The following is a 14,571-nucleotide window of genomic DNA, read 5'->3' on the forward strand; positions in this document are numbered from 1 at the left end:
TTTCCACCTCGAAATACGAGGAACAGCAACACATTATTGGTAATCCGTACACGAATCTATATAAGATCCACCGCAACGTGGAAACGTAACGCGTTTTACACGAACGTGGCCTTAATTGGATCCCTGCTTACTGACCTGTCAAGGATACACCTGACGGGTAGGTAGGTAGCTAGGTAGATAGATAGATAGATAGATAGATAGATAAATAGATAGGTATAATACCTTGCACGTCGATGACCTTGTATAGTTCTTTCTCACTTTCCCCTTCTTCCCTTCTTCCTCTTCTTAAACCCTCCTCCCCACCCCCTTCTCTCTTTCTCCTCTCTCTTCTCGTCTCCGTAAACTCTAAATCGCTTTACTTTTATTAAATTTTACGTCAATTAACTTAACCTTCGTATTCAAACGATATTTTTTCCTTTTTTTTTTTACTAAATAAAATATCGCGAGACAACATTGTGCGACAATAAAATATAAACATATTGTAACAAGTTGTTTTTCTTTTGGTTTGTTTGTTTAAAGAAAGACAAAAAAATGTAAAAATATTATCTTACGTTAGATCAAAGTGGCGTTTAAACGTACCTGTCCAATGCTTTCAAGCGTAAAATGAGCGGTTGATTTTCGGTAGAATCGGAGACGTCGCGACGCGTCCTGTCACGATGACGTTTCAAGGATACCGTGTCATAAGAAGCTGGCTAGTAGTATCTGATGTATGATCTACGTGTTATCCCTGAAACATAGTAAAGTACCGTTCGATATGGAAAAAATACAAATAATATTATATTATAGTATAATATTATTATATTATTATTATTATTATTATTATTATTATATATATATATATTTTATTAATTATATTATTATTATTATATATTTATTAATATTATTATTAATTATATTATTATATATATTATATATAATATTATATATATTATATATTATATAATAATTATATATATTTATATATATATTATTATATTATATATAATGTATGTACATAAATATTTACATGCACTTACACGCATTTATTACGTGCTACTTAAATAGAAGAAATAATTCACACACACATGTGTTAGTATATACAAGCATTTAATAGATAAACTCGTGATCGGAAATCGCGTGAGAATGCGTCATAAAATAATCGCTAATATTCACTGTTCGTTAACTAAGAATAGAAATACACAGGTATATTATATCTTATTGGAAATATATCATTGTCGAAATAATCTTGTCAATTTTTATTCCTTTTAAATAGGATAGAAATAAAAATAAAAGAAAAGAAAGGATAAAACTTAATTAACGCGAACGAACGCGAGATTGTTTGATAAGTATTTGCACGTCGTGAGTCAAATTAACGAAATTAGTACGATTATAAGGGAAAAAGAAGAATTAGAAAAATAATAATAATAATAATAATAATATAAAAGGAAATATCCCACGAAAAAAAAATGGACTATCGTATAATATAAGATAGTAGGGATAATCTCGATTCGCAAAGCAATTAAATTACAAAGGAGAATAAACGGGGGAGTATGGTGGTGTGTGACGTCGTTCATCGAAGGGAACGTTTACTTTTTTTTTACTCCCTTTCTATTTCTATTTCATTCTTTTTTTTCTTTTTTTTCTTTCTTTTTCTACGCAGACACGTTTAAAATGGGAAAAAAATACTTAATGAGGGATATAATTGAGGTATATACGCTTTTTATAAACCCGTACCCGTCGGTTCGCGGTATATCAGTTCTTTCATTCTTCGTACAAATTTTTTTTCGTAATAATGCAATCGACCGACTTTCGAAGATTTCAAAAAAAAAAAAAAGAAAAAAATTGTTAGCATAATTTTAATGAGAATAATGAAAAATAAAGATGATCTATTATTACATGCGAATTTCAAGATCACGTAGGTTGTTCAAATTACAGAGAACTTTCACTCACTGGTTGTCACGAACTAACTAAAATATATCATTTCTCGTACTTCTCAAAACTTCTAATTATATTTATAGAGATACTTTTATGTACACGTGTATATACTTATATATATACCTGTATACTATGTAAATACGTAAAACGAAAGGAGTACGTCAAAGTAAATAGACTCGTTAGAGTTGAGATGACGAAAGGGAGAGAATTTCCGTGTTCCTATGCACGATGAACAAAATTTTTTTTAATTTACTCCGCGCTAAAGTACAAGAGAACTTGAAATTGAATTAAATAACTGACCCCCGACCCCCCCCCCCCACCGGTCGAACGAAATATTTCGCAAATAAATTTAAAAAACAAAAATGAAAGATAGAAAAGAAAAAAAAGAAAACACACAAAGAGAGAGAGAGAGAAAAACATAGAAAAGGACAATAGACATATGATAGAAAAACAGAGAAAATATCTTACCGTTGTGAACGAATAGTCATATATATTTATATACTCTAGCGTGTGTCTATTCTACGAGTGGTAAATAAAAAAAAAAAAAAAAGAAAAAAAAATAAATGAAAAAGCAGAACACAACAGAACTGAAATGCGGGTTGACGAGAAAATTCCTTGGACAGGTCGGAAAACGTTACGAACGAGTGTAAATAATACATTTGTTTTTCATTATCCTCGCAAACTCGTCGACGCGACGGTCGAGTTAAATCATGACGATGTATGTATGTGTGCGTGTATATATACATATACGCGGAGAATAAAAATAAAAAGAAAAGTAAACGGAGAGGTAGGAAAAAAAAGGGAAAAGAAAAAGAAAGAAAAAAAAGACACAAAAACAAAGTGTAGGGGGATGGTAGATCGAGGGAAAGGGTTAGGGTAGTAGAGAGGACAGAACAGAACGGGGATCCGCAGAAGCCTTTTTATGAGCAAAAAAAAAAAAAGAAGAAAAGAAAAAAGTAATAGCAAGGAGGTGGCACGAGTGTCACTCAAGAATCTCTGCATTACTCGTACCTACGCACAATTAAAGTGCCATTTGGGGTCGCGTCCTATTGTTTGGCTAAGTACCGATCAAGAACAAAAGGAAGTCACGGGGACAAAGGGAAGTGTTGACTATTAAGCGGTTGCTCTCTCTGTCAGATGCATTTACCGCGATTTAACACTGTCAATGCATTTCAGGAAACTTGCGATTTCAACGACCCAACCGTCGCGGTGCATCATTCGCACTTTGAGCGAAGGCATAGCGAGCAAATGACACACGCCAATTCGTTAGAAACGTCCTTCTGCCAGACGTTACAAGGATAATTTCATTATACTTCGACAAATAAAATTATAGTATATATATATATAATCCAATATTAATACGTATGTGTGTGTAGAAAACTGTATTCGATTATTTTACGATACATTACATCTATATAAATTAATATTACATAAAAAAGCACACACAATATAGCAAAAAGTCAACGATTATTATTCAACTGCGCGACTAAGAATATTAGCATTCGAATGCTTCATAATAAATCTCGTTGTTTTCTAATCATTAAAAATAAAAAAAGAAAAGAAACCATCCGATTAAAAATCCTCTCCCCCCAAAAAGAAAAGAAACTTAAAAAATATACTTAAACGCGCGTACAGCCCAATTAATTAATTCAAATATAATAATAAGGATAAGAGAAGATAAAAAGAAGCACGTGTGAGTCACTCGCACTCACCTTTGTGAGTCGGCACAGGATGAAAACGGCAAACCATCCGTGATTGGGAGAGACGAGAGGAGGAATGCGAGAGGAAAAGTGAAGAGTAAGTAGCAGCCAGTAAGATCTTCGTCTTCTTCGTCGACGACGACGACGGGGCCGTTGGGCCTTCCTCTCTCTCCTTCCTCCTCCTCCTCTTCTCTTCCCCCTCTTCCTGGGCGGAACAACGGCACGGCATCGCACGTCTCGTCCCAGCAACATTCCTCTTCTTCGTATTTCTTTAATGGCGCTATCTGGTGCCTTTCGTCGAGCAGCCGAGCACCGCACTGTCGAGTCACCCACCGAGCGCATCTCCTCTTTCTCCTCTTTCACCTTCCCCCCTTCACCCCTCCTCTCTCTTCTTCTTCGTCTTCTTCTTCCCTCCTCCTCCTCCCCACTTCGTCCACCTTCTCCACCCCTTTCAGGGGTCGCTCAACCTTTCGATCCTGCTTCTTTCTTCCCCTTCACTCCTCTTCCTCCATCCCCTCCCCCTCCTCCTCTCCTCTTCCTCCTTCTTTCCTTTCTTCCACCTCGACGCTTGTTCAACCGGTTCTATCCTTCTCCTCTTCCTTCCTCTTCCTTTTCTCTCCTCCTCCTCCGCCTCCTCCTCCTTCTCTCTTCTTCTCTTCTTATGCTGCTGTGTTGCTGGTGGTTGGTGTAGGTACTCTCGACGATCGACTGCTTTGCGATATCAATGCTGGAAATAAAGGGAACAATGGAAACTCAACTTCATTAGACTCTCTTCTAGTATCATCTACACTCATTTTCTTTTTATATTCTCGTAAACAATTTCGTGAATGTGTATGTAACTATACTTTTGTATTTTCAAGTATAGGAGTTTCTCAAATATTCATTTCCAATCGTGTATATATATTTATTTTTACCACAAAAAATTCTATACGTGTGTAAGATATTTGTTATAAGAATAAACAATATTTATATACGCATATATACACATGTATTATTCACCTGTGTCTCTAACGTATATATATATAAGTAAATATGTGCAAGAAAGAACGAAAAAGCAATTTCGTGTTTTCGGATTCGACGAGGATGATAAGTATGAATGATGCAAATACGATGATTTCAAATAGATTAAGCGGAAGAAGAATAAGAGGTCGATGGCTTTTTGATGTAATCTACTCGAGGATAAAAAAGGAACGATCGATTAGAAATAGAAAACCAAAAAAAAAAAGAATATTAAAAAAATCAAAAGAAATTCTTGTTTTTACCCAACTATTATAACTATCCTGATCGATCTAATTAAAATTTGTCTTGAAATTCGTTCTTCTTCATCGTTTTCATCGTTTTCAAACGAAATAAAGATAGAAAGGGAGAGAAAATTTGATATCTACGGACACGTTCGCAGTTAGAAAATACTTAAAAGGTAAATGAGCTGTCGTTTATTGTCCGTAATCGGAACTTTCCACGTTGTATATACATAAACGCACCACCTGGAGTAACTCGAAGGATTCCGTGTTGTACCGCGGGATGGTATACCGCATGACTAATATCGTATCTACTTCGATAAACTTCAAAGTGTTCAGAGCAAATTATATCGAGATGTACTTTCTCGCACAAAACTTTCCAAGATAACGATGTTCCGTTGTTGTTGTTGTTGTTGTTGTATTGTGGAGGTTTTGGTTCCACGTTCAACAAAAAATTTCAATCTTCCATCACGTAATACATATAGATATTATTTTCATGAAAAAATGTTCAAACCATTGATTAAATTTTCTCTTGATTTTATATATTTAAAAGCCTGATTTTTCATCGATTTGTATACGGTATTATAATATTATATTATATATATTATTTGTATTTGTTAAATCTAACGAAAGAAGAACATTAATGGACAATTTCAATTCGTATTTTTCAAACGATCATTCGTAAGTGTTAGAAATTAATTCTATTAAATGATAATCATTTTTTCTAATCGTATTATAATTAAAATTTATCGTAATTGTTTATTCGTTTTCTTTAATCCTATTTTAGTTTCGTGACATTAATAAATTTAGCATTACGAATGATTTATATATATATATATATGATAATGTATGACAAATAAATGAAATTTAAACGAGAGAAATCAAATGTAAACCGTTTTCCAAGTCATAAATAAGAGATACAATACTTGTTGCTTACATTAAATGAATTATGTATTTCGAAGTTAGAAAAATAAAGAATGTATGTGTTACGTTTAATAAAATATTTCGTCTAAATTACTTGCAGTATTATTAAAACGCTAATTCTCTCATTTGTACTTTTTTATATAAACGTTGCAGTAAAAAAATATATATAAAAAAAGAAATAATAAAAAGAAAAAGCGTCGCATGCAAACAGAATAGTACTAAGGTAAGGTGGTACACGGTTTATTTCTGTCACGATCGCATAATCGCTGTTGTAAATCTTTTCAACGATATCGCCGACGTGTACGGGTCGGGGTTGAAATGATGTCACGTTAAATAAATTTTATTTTTAACAACGCGTCTAACGTGAAAAAATTCTATCTGATATTTTTCCTATTATTGTTTCCTTATTTTTGTTACAATGTAATTCCGCACATATACACGTGTGTAATCTTTAAATCGATATCATCTACCACAGGGTTAATCTACAATCTAAATTTACTAAAATCTTTAGCAACGTACATATATAGATATACATACGTATGTATATTACTATTTAAATAAATATATACAGAAGAAGATAATTTTTATCGGTAATTTATCAACGTTTACAAATGAAATTTAAATTAATTTAACATTCAAATTTATACTTTCATTGCTAACCAATATCTATCTGTTCTCGTAATCGTTTATTTGTTTTTCGATCATTTATATGTTATTTAGAATAATTTGCGAGAAAAAAAAAGCTTTTTTTAATATTTATATTATTATAATATTAAATATATTATAATAATATATAAATAATATAATATTAAATATATTATAAAAATATATAAATATTATTATATATTTTAATATTTATATTAATTATAAATTATCTCGAAGAAAATTTTCGTACAACGCGAATTCGTGTAAAACACATTTTATGGGAATATATTTATATATATTTTATATTTTATACAAATAGATAAGAGAAGAAAAATGTATGATAAATTTGATTTTACATAAGTCGGATGGTGTGCGAATCGTTATTCGAATATTTGACACGCTTTTGTCGTTATTCTTTCCCACATACTAAATGAGAATGATTCTTACTGCTTCTGTAAGAACAATAGGATAATTAATGTAACCACGACGTATCCGATTTCTACATTAATTTTCTATTGTGACGGTTCATTCGTATCATGCGCAAGGTGAAAAATCGTGAGAAAAGAAAATAATTATCGATGCCGAAGTTAAAAGAAACGAGACGAATGACGTAGGGGAAACGGTTAATCGGTTGATACCAAGAAAGGATTAATCGAAAGGAAGCATTGGGTATATGACTATACCAAGCTTTGTAATTACGCATAGGTGAGAAACGAATCTTTTTTCTCTTTCTATCATTTTATATTTTGCAACGTGGTGCAATTCGCGAACGCCATGTCGGTATTTATTTTTTCCTCCTTTTTCCTCTTCTTTTCTTTTCTTCTCTTTTTTCTGTTGCTTCCGTCTTTAATTAAGATCTTTGAAATTCCAATCGAATAACGTCATTGTTGTCCAACTAGTCGGATATTCAAGCACCGTCTCGTTTACCGCAATACTTGAGTATCTCAATGCTGCAACGAACTATGTTCGAATCTCTGGGAATCCGGTATCATCTCACTGTGATTTTCCCGATCAGGGAATGATCGGGAAATACAACTATCGTATATTTTCTCACGTGGAAACGAGCTTGCTTGATCGTATATGGATAATGTGATATCTTTGGAATAAAGTTATTCGAATTCCTTTTTCTATCTCTATTTTTTTCTTTTTTCTTCCTTTTTTTTATACTCAAGAAAAACGTGTATCCAAGATATAGTAGGATTATACGGCTCATCTAAGTGGATACTCGAAATGGAAATATTTTATTTGACAAAATCAAGATAGAAGAAAGATCCGTGCAATGTTAAAGTGATTTCATTCCAAATAAAAATATATATTTATATTATAATAATAACAAATGATATATTTTTGATATACATTTTCATTTAAAAAAACAAAACAAATACAATCAAAATGATAAACAATAGAAATATTTTATTTTACAAAATGAAGATAGAAGAATGATCCGTGCAACGTCAAAGTGATTTCATTCCAAATAAAAATATATATTTATATTATAATAATAACAAATTGTATATTTTTGATAGACGTTTTCATTTAAAAAACAAAATAAATACGATCAAAATGACGAACAACAAGAAGTATAGAAAATGATTACACGTATGTCAGAAAAGTCATACCGAGTATCCGTAAAACTAAAACGATAAAAATGGTCCTTCCTCTTTCTCCATTTGATAATGCCATAATTCAAGAGCGAATGCACTTGCAGGAAGAGAGCTGCTGCTCTATCCCGCTGCTCCACATCGCAAATAATCTACGGGAGACATAATTTTTCGAGGGAAGCAGGAAGAAGGATAAATCACGTCGCTCACGGAGTAAAGCACTTCGATAGTAAAGAGAATATAGTCTCTCTTTCTCTTTCTATTTCGGCGCTCTGGTTCATTCACTAAATTGACAAAAAACGAATAATCTACTAGACGAGTATTGTATACTTTTCTTCATTTTCGTTAGAAAACGTGACAATCGATTATAATAGTCGAGGACTATTGTCTCGTGCGTGCTACTTTTGCTGAGGCCGAATTATACATGAAAGAAAACAATAAGAAATATTTTTCTTTCATTTCTGTATAACCTAATTTTTTTTCTTTTTTTTTCTAATGTTCTCTAAAACAAAAAATTAATAAGAAAATTATACGAAATATGACAAAACTATCTGACTGATTTTCAATTAATTACACGTCCCCGATACTTTTCGGGGTATGCTCTGTATTTAATATATTTTGATTTAAATGATAATAATTTATATAACCAAAAGAAAAAAAAATGAATTACTTGTATATGTAAAAAAAAATTAATTGAAATTAAACAAATATTACATTGAAATTGTATTTTAGTAAATAATTGTATAGAAATAAAATAATAGAAATGTATTTATATAAGCGTGTGATTTTAAAGTTACATAACTACAAAGAGTTAAGATCAAGAATTATCTACGACTTCCAACAACGCGGATTACACATTTGCTGCACTTGCATATACGAACGTGAACGAGATATCGATCTGTTACGAATCTGTTTTTTATTTTTTTCTCTTTCGTTTCTATTTTTTTATGTTTTAATATTTTTATTTTTGATCTATTTTGTTTCCATCTAGCAGGAATTAAGATACCCGACGGGTAATGAATTTTTATTGGCATCGACCTGATTCAAGAGAAACCTCTCGAGTTATCTCTTTTAAAAATCTAACGAGAATTTTTTCTAATTGAAAAAAAGAATTTATTTGATCAACGAACACGAACGAATTACTGTAATAATAATAATAATAATAAATATAAATGAAATTTGATGCATCGAACGGCGTTTGCATGAAATTAAAATAAAAAAAATAAACAAACGAATAATTACTGTAAAATACTAAAAAAAAGAAGAAAAAAAATAAATAAAAAAACAAAATGATAAAAGAAAAAAAAAAAAACGAAAACTAAATTATTATAAAGCTAAACGAACGAAAGATAAATCATGCGAGGTAGGATTAAAATAAAATAAAAAGAAAAAAAAATATATATATATTTATATATATAATAAATATTTAATATATTAAAATATATATAAGACACGAGAGTATAATAGTCGAAATAAATTTGTCGAAATGCTGCGTAATGCTACGAGAAATATTATAACGAGGATAGAGCATTGTTTTACATTGTTAAATTTATGATGGCGATGACACGAAATGAAAAAAAAAAAAAAAAAAATAAAAAGAAAAAAATACGAATAAAATGAATAATAATAAATTATATTATATATATAGTACACCCGCGGGAGTATTATACATTGCAAGTTTACGTTGGCGATAATAATAATCGGATAAGGGATTGCAAATGTGAAGATACACGTATAATACCTAATGCGTATATGAAAAATTGTTGTGGAAATAAAATCGTAGGATAGAAAGTACAAACAAAAATGGTCAAAAAGAAAGAAAAAAAATATATTTATATATATAAACGAGTCGTGTACAATGGTGGTTGTGATGCTCTCTCTCTCTCTTTCTTTCTCGCTATAATCTCGACAGATAAAAATGCGCCCATGAATTTAAAATAAATCCAAAAATCAGTGCACTAACGATCCAATTATGGTGGGGCAGTATTTATAAACTCGGTAATTTTTTATCCGGAGGTACGTCGTTTAGACAGAATGACGAGAAAGAGAAAGAAGAAACTAGACAAAGAGAAAACTCATTAGACTGTAGAAACATGACAAATATTGAACGAGAAATAGTTTAACAGATTACGAACATTTTCCTTTATTCAATAAACATTTTCGATTTGTAACTTAATGTTATTATTATTATTATTATTATTATTATTATTATTATTATTATTATTATTATAGTACGTAATCGCTTTCGCTAGTTGCAAAAGATGCATATTAAAGGTATTCTCCTATTTCTAAAGTCTTGTACTATATACACATATTACACACACACACACATTTACTCTATCTCTCTTTTCTCTTGCGAAATGTAATTTCGTAGACGCGATCAAAGAAAAGGAGATTGAAAAAAAAAAAAAAATAAATTGCCATAAGAATATGTGAAACGTTAAGAATTTAAGAATATACTGATGGGGGGAGGGATGGGAGGAAAGAAAATGAAATAATTTAATTTAAAAGAAAAAGAAAAGTAACGCAAAATGTTAGATTTCTCGTGTGAGAAATAATAATGTAAGTAAAATGTGTGTATAGAGTGTATTGAAACTGTTAACACGTGACATTAAAGCAAAATCGGAAACGATCGAGAATAATATATCTCGAACGTGTCTCAACATGTCTCAGCGTGTCGCGTATCGGTAAACGGAATAGGTGAAAGCTTGCTGGAACAAAAGTAATTCATGGAAGTAAGAAGAATCGTTGCGGAGTTAGGTAACGAGTCGGCATTAAAGTCACCGATAATGACCGTAGTGTCGAGATGCAAAGCTGCCAGTAAAAAAAAGTCATTGAGTTTGAATCTTTCGTAAAGAACTTTCGTTTAAATGGCCAACCTTAGATTTGCATCTTCCTAAATGTATGTATTAACACATTCGTTTGCATACAAATACATTGAAATATATATATGTAAATTTATATAATTGTATCTACGTATAATATATATATAAAATTGTCTATATGATATCCAATTCGATTAACAAAGACCGAAATACGTATATATTATACATAGCAACGATATAAAGTGTTTTTTTTACGATATTGCAATAGAATACGCGAATGAATGTTGCAAAAGAACTATAGAGAATACCCGTCGGGGGAAAAACGAATAAACGAGGGAAACGTTTAAACGACACGAGATTTTGAAGGTCTGGGAATAATAGAGAGGAAAAATGATGGAGACTGCGCGCGAAAGAGACGCGAATGAAAGGGGATGAGATGGGAGAGACGGATATGTTCAAAGTAAGAAAGACAGGAGGATGAGAAGGTGGAAAAGAAAGAGGAGGAGGAGGAGGAGAAAGGTAAGAAAAAAACAGGGGACCGGACACGCATGTACATATATGTATAGGTATATAATACAAGATATTACTTATGTAGTTACACGAAACATGTATCGCGCGTGCTTGCCGATTCTCGCGTTTCTCTCTCTCTCTCTCTCTTTTGCTATCGTACACTTACCAAGGTGTAGCAGCAGCAGTAACAGCAATAGTACCGACGGCAACAACTTCGGAGAACGAAACCAGAATTGCCACAAGCGTCCTTTCCTTCCTTCTTGATACTGGACTCTCTCAACTCGTTCATAGGGCGGAGCGTTCCTCGCGTTACAGTGCGTTCGCTCAGATATGAATCGCGCGCACCATTACGTGTCACAGGAGCGGCCCTCCGAATGCGTGTGTGATGGCTCTCCCTCGTGAAAACGAGGAGAGAAACAAAGAAACCGGGGAACTGGAAGGAGAGAGATAGACCGAGCGATATATCTAAGGTGTGTGTAGAGGGTGAATATGAGTGAGTACGAGCGAGACCGAGAACGACGTGTGCAAGAACGAGAGAGAGATGAAGAAATAAATAGGGAGAAAGAAATATCAAAAACACAAGGATACGAACAGGAACGCGTTCCGCGTCGAACTGACGAGCCGCTCGTGACTCGCGTGAAGATACCGAGGACAACGACTTCCCCCACCACTCACTGCCTTCGACCCAGCTGTGCACTTTCTCCCCACTCCTAACGATGTCTCTTCACCGCACGCACCGGTACTGCGCTTCATCCGTCTTCCCTCACCATTCCTACAACCGGCCACCCCACTCTGATATCGCCACCCCTCAGACGAGCTTATTCGACCCTCCTGTCTTTAACGAGCCTTCCTCTTTTATTTCACCCTACCTCTTTTTATCTTTTTATCTCTTTCTCTTCCCTTTGGTCATCTCTTTGTCAGCTACTCAACGCTCTTTGACCACTACCCCTTGCAAGTTAAGTTTACTCTCTTTCTCCTCCTCCTCCTCCAAGAACGAAATTCCTATGGAGAGGGTTGCTTCATTTTCTTTCTGTCTATATACCTTACCTTCTTTCTCTTTCTCCAACATTTTTTTCTTCTTCCTCTTATTTACTAGTAGTATTCGACCGTATGCCTTTTCAACGCCATTTCTTCGGAAGTTCGATACGTTAAACTTTCTTCGATTATCCATACTGTGGTTGGTGAATCTCTCCATGTTACGAAAGGACACGTTATTTTTTGAAAAGAATATTTTTCTGGATTCGTCTAAAGAACAAATAGAACATTTTTGACATTATTGTGTGATATAAAAAATAATATTTTAATAGTTTTTAAATAACGCGTTTTTGTGTATTTATCGAGTGATTTTGATTTTGTATATACGTACCTATTAATATTATTTTTGTAGCAATTATTTTAAGTGTGATAAAAATGTTAAATTCAATATATGATTTATTGTGGATAGAAATAAAATAAGAAAAGTAAAATGTACTGATGTACTTGTGCGATCTATCAACAAATCATTAACAAATTGAAAATAATACAAAACAGTGATACATTGTAGCCACAAACAAATAATATAAATGAATAAAATATAATTCTTACTGCCAACACTGTTGAAACCGTGGTTGAAACTACTTGTTAATTCCTTCATCGATACGAAAAGGGGATTCGTTCTTTCGGAGGCTGTTCATTGGCCAATTGAAAAATATTCTCTGTTTTCATTGGCTGCAACATGAAGGAATTTATGTTGTTCTATCAATGTTACAAATTTTACCGCCAAATATAATTAATATTTTAACGCAAAATTAAAATATAATTTTATTAAATTTATTCTCTTTTTTCTCCTTATATTGTTAAAATAAGAAATATATATCGTTATTGTAGAGTTAATACTTTATCCGAAGTTTTAAGGTTAGATCAGATTGTTATGTCAAATTTATTGAGGTCACATTCTTGACAGGTGTCTGTAAAGATCAGTGGTAATTAAAGAAACAGTTTACTATGGTAATTACAAATATAAATTTCCTACTATAACTAAAGAAAATGTAACAAAATTTATATATATATATATTTCTGATATCTTTTATTTCAGGCTCGTTACTTTCGAGAGGAAGATATTGATGGTATGTTCTTTGCATTTGACATTTTTACATTATTTATTATATGTTAAAAATATGCTGTTTATATGTACATTATTTATACATATATGTATTTGTATATATATTTTATTTAATATCTTGACATAAATGCTTATTTAACAATCCTGACTTGTCTAATTACAGAATTCAGGGAATGTTTTTACTTATTTGCTCGCAATGGTCATATTCGTACCTTAGATGAATTGACCATCATTATGAGATCGTTAGGCCTCAGTCCAACAATTGCAGAATTAAATAAATATCTTAAAGATAAAGGTTAACTATTCCAATTATTTCTTCTTCTTTTTTATAATCAACGGTTTTCATACTTAGTCTAAATTATGTGACAAAGTATTAAGTTTTCTTTTTATATACCTTAGGTGGAAAAATGTCATTCGCTGATTTTCTAGAAGCTATGCATTTACAAACAAGAGCGGAAGATCTTCCAAAAGAAGTAATAGAAGCTTTCCAAGCTGCGGATACTGCCCATACAGGTACTATACCTGCACGACAACTGGCTCACATGCTTCTTCACTGGGGAGAAAAATTAAGTAATAAAGAAGGTAAGTTTTTGTTAAGAAAAAATGCCTTGAAAAAATATTCACTTACCAAAATTTTAATGCGACTATTCTTTGTACCAAAGTTGAACAAATCTTTCGAGAAGCCAATGTATCCATCAACGGTAATGTCAAATATGAAGATTTTGTAAAAATTGCCTGTGCACCGGTACCTGACTACTATTAAATATTAACAGTTGAATTATAAATCTTTTATATATTCTATTTGAAGGTATTTATTACTATTATAACTTGTAACATTTTTATATAACAATATACTTTTTAAAAGAACCTTTTCTAGGCTTAATATTGTCTAACTTCAATATCCTATATTTTTCATAAAGATTTAGACTAAAAAGTAAATATTGCTTAAAGCAAACCATTACTTTGAAATTAAATAAATTAGTACAAAATATTATACCTTATTATTATTACTTACTTAATTATCGATTGAATTATGCAGCTGAGATAAATGTTCGTATACAATATTTGATATATAATATTTACAATGACATTTATCTTTAACAAGTAAACTTA

General features: G+C 31.9%; 2 protein-coding genes and 2 long non-coding RNA genes across 5 annotated transcripts in view; 1 reads left to right on the top strand and 3 right to left on the bottom strand.

The window, feature by feature from the left end:
• LOC122523545 (disintegrin and metalloproteinase domain-containing protein 10-like) overlaps positions 1-3,774 on the bottom strand; it is a 31,992-nt gene extending 28,218 nt beyond the window's left edge. Inside the window, 2 exon segments of the mRNA XM_043645367.1 lie at positions 580-727; positions 3,627-3,774. Of these exon segments, the coding sequence (XP_043501302.1) occupies positions 580-727; positions 3,627-3,663 (185 nt within the window). The 5' untranslated portion in view covers positions 3,664-3,774.
• Positions 3,775-4,299: 525 nt separating this feature from the next.
• LOC122523576 lies at positions 4,300-13,027 on the bottom strand. 2 transcript variants are annotated; one of them, XR_006305323.1, is made up of 4 exons: positions 12,942-13,027; positions 12,405-12,602; positions 11,524-11,790; positions 4,300-4,341 (listed from the first exon to the last, which is right to left on the bottom strand). It is a non-coding gene; the product is annotated as an uncharacterized LOC122523576 (long non-coding RNA). The 2 variants fall into 2 exon arrangements; XR_006305324.1 differs by lacking the exon at positions 12,942-13,027 and adding an exon at positions 12,724-12,759.
• A 1-nt stretch (position 13,028) lies between these two features.
• Positions 13,029-14,257, top strand: LOC122523572 (calmodulin-like protein 4). Its single transcript, XM_043645417.1, has 5 exons — positions 13,029-13,343; positions 13,432-13,462; positions 13,622-13,753; positions 13,858-14,040; positions 14,121-14,257. Exons 1-5 carry the CDS (start codon positions 13,341-13,343, stop codon positions 14,219-14,221), a joined length of 450 nt encoding a protein of 149 aa, XP_043501352.1. The 5' UTR covers positions 13,029-13,340; the 3' UTR covers positions 14,222-14,257.
• On the bottom strand, positions 13,406-14,212 carry LOC122523577. Its single transcript, XR_006305325.1, has 2 exons — positions 14,087-14,212; positions 13,406-14,011 (listed from the first exon to the last, which is right to left on the bottom strand). It is a non-coding gene; the product is annotated as an uncharacterized LOC122523577 (long non-coding RNA).
• Positions 14,258-14,571: the final 314 nt, after the last annotated feature.

This window comes from Polistes fuscatus, unplaced genomic scaffold, assembly GCF_010416935.1.
Source record: "Polistes fuscatus isolate 324 unplaced genomic scaffold, CU_Pfus_HIC Scaffold6, whole genome shotgun sequence".
Classification (NCBI taxonomy): domain Eukaryota; kingdom Metazoa; phylum Arthropoda; class Insecta; order Hymenoptera; family Vespidae; genus Polistes; species Polistes fuscatus.

Excerpts from the sequence above, each read along its gene's own strand:
- LOC122523572 (XM_043645417.1), top strand. Across the intron at positions 13,463-13,621 it reads TCGAGAGGAAGATATTGATG|AATTCAGGGAATGTTTTTAC; the intron begins GTATGTTCTTTG and ends GTCTAATTACAG. Across the intron at positions 14,041-14,120 it reads AAAATTAAGTAATAAAGAAG|TTGAACAAATCTTTCGAGAA; the intron begins GTAAGTTTTTGT and ends TTTGTACCAAAG.